The sequence below is a fragment of the Taurulus bubalis genome, assembly GCF_910589615.1.
Source record: "Taurulus bubalis genome assembly, chromosome: 17".
Lineage (NCBI taxonomy): Eukaryota > Metazoa > Chordata > Actinopteri > Perciformes > Cottidae > Taurulus > Taurulus bubalis.
The window spans coordinates 16,054,874-16,061,154 of record NC_136605.1 but is presented as its reverse complement, the minus strand read 5'-3'; the positions used below and the strand labels follow the sequence as shown (position 1 = coordinate 16,061,154).

Here is a 6,281-nt window from a genome sequence, read left to right as displayed (position 1 = left end):
AAACGTATTTATATTGCACCATCTGAGTACAATTAAAGTGTCCACAGTGAATAACGTGTCCAAAAGTGATAAGTGTTCATGGTTCATGGTGTTGTGCAGCCTGACCGCAGCGGGGAGAAAGGACTTTCGGTACCTCTCCCTCAGACACTGGGGATGAATCAGCCGGTGACTGAAGGAGCTGTGCAGCGCTGCCAGAGTGTCTTGCATGGGGTGGGAGGCGTGGTTTAACATGGACGAGAGCTTCGTCATCATCCTCCTCAGTCTCCTCAGCAGAAAGAGTCTGCTCTGTCCCTTTTTATAAAGTGCGTGTGCGTGGTCGGACCAGTCCAGTTTATTGTTCAAGTGAACACCCAGGTACTTGTAAGACTTCACAATCTCGCAATTCACAATTGTAAGACTTCACAATCTCAATATCCAGTCCCTGGATGCTCACCGGTACCGGAGGAGAGCGTCTCATGTGAATGTCATAATGCCATATCAATTACTGGCAGATAATATAGTTCACAGTAGATATCCATTTGTTAAAAAAACATTCTGACAGTCTGTGACTGTTCTTCCTTTCGTGGGGTTCACCAGAGCTTTCTGTACATTATATAGCCCAAACCTGAATGCTCTGTTATACCAAATTGTGAGAAAATGGAAAATCCAGAAAAAAGTATTTCCTATATTTTAAATACAAAATACATGCATTGTATTATGTTACATTTTTCTGCACCAGTATTTTGTCTTTTATTTTAATACATGTATTTGGGGGGCATTTTGTAACAAAATATTTTTTTTTTTATTTTTGCCCATCTCTGCATATTGCTATATACCGCAATAAAGACAATGATTGTCATACAAGTGTGTGTGTGTGTGTGTGTGTATGTGTGTGTGTGTGTGTGTGTGTGTGTGTGTGTGTGTGTGTGTGTGTGTGTGTGTGTGTGTGTGTGTGTTTGTGTGTGTGTGTGTGTGTGTGTGTGTGTGTGTGTGTGTGTGGTCTTCCTCTGTTTATGTGAAAGGTCTCTTTGTGATTAGATCTGCTGACTGTCTTAAGACTTGGTCTTGGGGCAAGACACAAAATAACATGTGTGTGCCTCATTGAACTCCTAATGCAAAAAGTGACTTTTAAGCTGTACTATCCGGTGGATGTTTGCTGAGTAACGGTGAGAGTGAGCTTGTTTGTCAGTGAGCATAATGTAGTGAAGTCAGTAATCAGCAGGTCAACTGCAACTGCAACCACATACATAATATGTGTGTGTGTGTGTGTGTGTGTGTGTGTGTGTGTGTGCGTGTGTGCGTGTGTGTGTGTGTGTGTCACTTTGGAATCTTTCACTCGACACTGAAGCTGAGTTATGCAGTAGACATACTGCTCTCAAATGCTTTCATTTGATCCTACTGTAAGCTATATACAGTCAGTGCACATTAAGGCTATTGGCTGTGCCAAATATTTTGTCGTCTCCCTAGCAACACATACATTTCTATTTTTGTCTGTCACTCTCGTTGCCCCCTCACAGTCAGACTCCACACCACCAGGTTACAAAGTAACAGTCTGATGTCAACAAATCCCTAATTACCCTCACTTCACCAAGGTCTGCAATCACTTGTTAAGCACTACAATAGTTATTTGCAGACTTTAACAACACTTTGACGTCCTTGGTCGGTGTTCTCTGGTGGGCTGATTGTATTCGCTGCTTGAAATGTCACTCAGGTTGAAGGAACCGCCCACACTGTATATATCCTGAGAGGGTGCAGTGACTCAGGGCCCAGCAACTCTCACTTTTTCTCAACCCGACTTGAGTGACTACATCAGCAAAGATGAGTAAAGTAAGTAACATTTTAAAACTATTAATGTGCACTGCTTTTCCTCTGTTCTGATCATCTTATGTCTCAGATAGACGAGCGCTGTCATTTCCTATTTTAAAAGTGGCCCTGAGAGCTGCCTGAGCTCACCTCATAGGTCAATAAATCTGAACCAGCTGAACTCTGCTTTAACTGAACCATCATTTTCTTTTCTTTTTTCTTTTAAGAGGTCTGGGCTTCTTAGATTGCCTTTTATGGTCAAAGTATTCTCGGCAGAGCACACATGCATGCACATTAGTCACCTAATGTAAGCAGCTAATGCATTGAAAATAAGCCAGCTTTTTAGGTCGGTGTACGTGTATGGCAGTACGTGTATAACACTGGAATAGAAACGCTTTCTAACATTTGTCCATTTCAGTCCAATCATCTCTGTCTCTGCTGACCACGGCCAGAAATGCATTCTGGTCTCTTTGGAGTCATGAACTCAGTAGATTACAATAAGGCCCTGTATCATTCTGGCATTTTTCTGGTTACAGGGATAAACGTGATTGGAAAGGGCACTGCGACGCGGGGGCAGCGGGTTTAAATCCCATTAAAGGATATAATGAAATAAAGTCATCGTGTAGAGTCAAGAATAGATGCTGCCACTCTGTAATTCTCAAGTTTACCCCTTGGAGTGAAAAAGGCAGCTTTTTTTCTTCATGTGATTCTATCAGGGAGTGTCTCTTACACTGAAAAGGTCTATTTCATATTTGTATTACAGTTAAAGTTAAATCATTCATAATGGTTTTATTTCTGGATGGATTTTTTTACATTCTTAGTTGTGTTTCTAGTTGGTAGTTAGATTCTGTCAGTGAGAAGTTTAAGGAATTGGCATCTCTCATACAGAGCCACATTGAGATTCCTTTAGATAGCGGTGATGGGAGGGATGCAGGCCGACTGCCAGCTTCTGCTCAGCCCCACACAGCTCAAGCCCCAGTGCCATGTGTCACACACACACTTAACAGTTGGACTCCAACATGGAAAGAATGTCGAACCCATGTCATTCTATCCCTCCATATTCCTTTTCATTTCATTCTATGCTTGATCATTCAATCAGAGTTTTTGGTTTTACAGATATATTCTCTCAAGTTCTGCCAGAACCAACAAACCGGCAGCAACATATATCCACCAGACCACGGATTATTTAAAGTGGTGTTCAGGTTAACAATATCCCTAAAAGTCATTGGGAAACAATGCCACTCCGCTTCCAATTCCTTTGCAAGTTTGTCTGCCAGAACCGCATTAATCATTCTGACTGACCCTGAAATTTATCAACTAAATAAACTGCCTTTAAAGTTGCTTTTGGTGGGAATGTTTGGTTTCTTGTTCACTGTATTTAACTCTGTTTAGATTAGCAAGGATTACTTTTCTTCCAACAGCTGCAGTGCGTATGAGTCAAACAAGTTGTTAACATTCTTACTGTCCCCTGTTGGCTAAGGTCCAGGTGGTGAATTGCGATTCTATCTAGTAAAAATCACAATTAAAAATGGTTTTATATTGGGCTCAAATAATTTTCTGTTATTTGTCACTGTTTGGGACCAGAAGATACATGATTGTGAAACGCTAAGAGCTTCAGGCTCTTTCTGCTCTGCTCAGAATTATTTCATCCAATCTCTCAGAAACTTCTTCTTTAATATTGATGAAAAATGTAAACCCACAAAGGGCTGCTGTATTTGTACCTGTTGCCCTAGCGACAGTTAACAGTTCCCCAAATACATAGTTTGTTAAAGTGACAAAATGTTAAACAGTAGTGCTCTGTGTTTCGTCACCAGATAATAGATTGCTCAAGTGTAATTTCCACACAGTATTCCCCTGCCACATGCACAGCAGCAACCGAGCTGAGGTTTTCTGCTGTGCTCAGCCTTTTTCCATATTGCACGTAGGAAAATATTACTCAGTTTAACGGTCGCCCCCTATCATTTTTCAACATTTTTAGCCTCTGCCAAACATCTGTGTATAGAGGAAAAAGTCCATGGCAACAGTAGGACAGGAAAGAGCTGGGATCTTTTACAAGTTGGCTGATGGGAGTATAATTGAAAACACATGTTGTGTTTTTTCTAAGGACGAAGTGAGGATTGGAGACTTGGCTGTAGCTTCTGCCGGTGCTGCTTATTGCCTGCAGCTGCAATGATAATTGGATGTATAGAAATCCAGTAGTTCCACACAATAACGTAATGTCTGAGTATCCTCACCCTGTTTTTTTTGCACAGGGTATGATCATAAAGAATATGTCCTTCAAGGTCGGGCAGACCCTGACCCTTGTTGGAGTCCCTATGCCTGATGCTACAAAGTAAGTAGTCGAGGCAGAAGTGGCTGAGGCCAACGACACTTCTTCTTCTTCTTCTTCTTCTTCTTCTTCTTCTTCTTTCTTCCTTCTTCCTTCTTCCTTCTTCTACTTCTTCTTCTTCTACTTTCTGAACTCAGCACGAGGGCCAGTCTTTTCTGTATGTACTCACAAACAGAGCTGGAGGTGGAATCTGTAATCGGTTGCAATCAGAGTACCTATAAACTTCCCCTCAATGTGGGCTTGATGAAGATAATAGTTAGCAGATGAAAAAAAAAAGCACCCACGTAACTGCTGAGGTCGTCCCAATAGTTTGTGCACTCTGTGTCCTCTTTCATATTCTAAATATAAGCAGCCATTTAAAAAAAAGTATTACACCTTTTTTGTTTCTTTGTGCCACAGCTTTGCTCTGAACATTGGCCCCAATGAGAAGGACATCACGATGCACATCAACCCTCGTTTCAACGCCCATGGAGACGAGAACGCCGTGGTCTGCAACTCTTTCCAGGGTGGCAGCTGGTGCGAGGAGTACCGCGAGGGAGGCTTTCCTTTCCGCCAGGGAGAGCAGTTCAAGGTGAGAGCTGTGTGTGTGTGATTAAGTAGATTGCACAATGACGGCAAGTAAAGCTGTATTTGCTCTGGCATCTTTAAAAAAAATCATTAAATGGTTCTTTCTCTTTCTCACCCTGTCTCTTGCTCACGTCCCACCATCTAGATTGTCATCACTTTCACCGCGGCAGAGTTCCAGGTGACTTTATCGGACGGCTCTATCATCCACTTCCCCAACCGCATGGGTTTAGAGAAGTATTCCTACATCAGCTTCGACGGAGAGGTTCGCGTCACGGCCTTTGAGATCAAGTAAACCTCCACCCTCCCTGGAACTTTGGATTGGAATTCATGTTTTTCTTTTTTTCAATTAGTTTAGCATCAGGTCGTATAGCCCCAACTTTTAAGGTCTCACGTGTCATGTGGTTTCAGTCGTGCCTTAGTTGCTTATCATACAATGTATTACGCAAGAACTTAGCTTGTTGACATGTGCAGACCAATAGTGGACAGATAAGACAGACATGTACAAAGTCGTGATACTCCCGTGTACACAAAGAAACACACACAGTAAACATTGTAACTGTTCCTCCTGCACACTTGACAAAGCTCAACATAAATAACCCATGTTATCTGACTGTTACTTGGTCGTGTTTAGTTAAGAAATTCTACTTAAGATGTGATCCACTGTTCTTTAAAGGTGCTTTGAAATTCAGCATGCTTTATTGTTTTCCCTCCCAGACATTCCAGATTCATAACTGAGTGTAATTCTTGCCTTTACTACATGTATTAAAATATGGCCTTGATGAACATGGACTGGTGTGACTCCTTAAACTTGTGAAACAAGCACATTATCTCTCAACGAGCCCCTTCTTTGCCCAACAAAAATACTCTGTGAAACACAGACATTGGTGCCCTCATTTAAGATCACTGTAGTGAAACCTTTGCATCAACTGACTATGAACTGATGCACAACAATTACTCACCATTCACATGAAGAATATCATGTTTTAGATTCATAATTAGTATCAGCATTGATTGAGACCACATCCCACCTCCTATCCAAACAGCAGCCTTCATCAGTATAGACTCTATACTGGAGCTGTTTGTCTCACGGTTTCCCTGCTCTGAATTCCTTTGACCGGCAGATGTTCACGGTGATCAAAACATCTCAAGCAATAAACCCAAATTCATCACAGTTTGGCTGGAAAACCTCAATAATTCAGCAAGGCCTAATCTAATAATAAAAAAGAGTTGTTTTTTTATGTACCGGTACCTCACAAAAGTCAAATAAATAAAAATAAATATTAAAAAAAAACATAGTTAGCCATGTTAGCCAGTAGATGGCACCATTGCTATATTAATGCAATATACTGGAAAATGTTGTGAAAAATGTTTCAAGTTACACTATTGAAGTGACAAATCATTTCATATTATAGTGGAATTCACAGATGATTTTTTTGTGCATGCAGAAATTGTCAGACCATCTTTTCTAGCATCAGCTGGTGTTAGAATGTATGATTCCATATGGATTTGACCTTTTTAATTCATTTTTGAATCTTTTTACATAGATACACAACATTAAATGACCCCGAATGACTTCCTGTGACGATGGTGCATCTCAAGACTG

General features: G+C 41.1%; 1 protein-coding gene across 1 annotated transcript; it reads left to right on the top strand.

Annotated features, from left to right (window-relative positions):
• The first annotated feature begins 1,732 nt into the window (after nt 1-1,732).
• lgals2a (lectin, galactoside-binding, soluble, 2a) lies at nt 1,733-5,461 on the top strand. Its single transcript, XM_079233240.1, has 4 exons — nt 1,733-1,806; nt 4,035-4,114; nt 4,511-4,682; nt 4,824-5,461. The coding sequence occupies exons 1-4, from the start codon at nt 1,798-1,800 to the stop codon at nt 4,968-4,970; spliced, it is 408 nt and encodes a 135-aa protein (XP_079089366.1). The 5' UTR covers nt 1,733-1,797; the 3' UTR covers nt 4,971-5,461.
• The last annotated feature ends 820 nt before the right edge of the window (nt 5,462-6,281 follow it).

Excerpts from the sequence above, each read along its gene's own strand:
- lgals2a (XM_079233240.1), top strand. Across the intron at positions 4,115-4,510 it reads CCTATGCCTGATGCTACAAA|CTTTGCTCTGAACATTGGCC; the intron begins GTAAGTAGTCGA and ends TTTGTGCCACAG. Across the intron at positions 4,683-4,823 it reads GCCAGGGAGAGCAGTTCAAG|ATTGTCATCACTTTCACCGC; the intron begins GTGAGAGCTGTG and ends CCCACCATCTAG.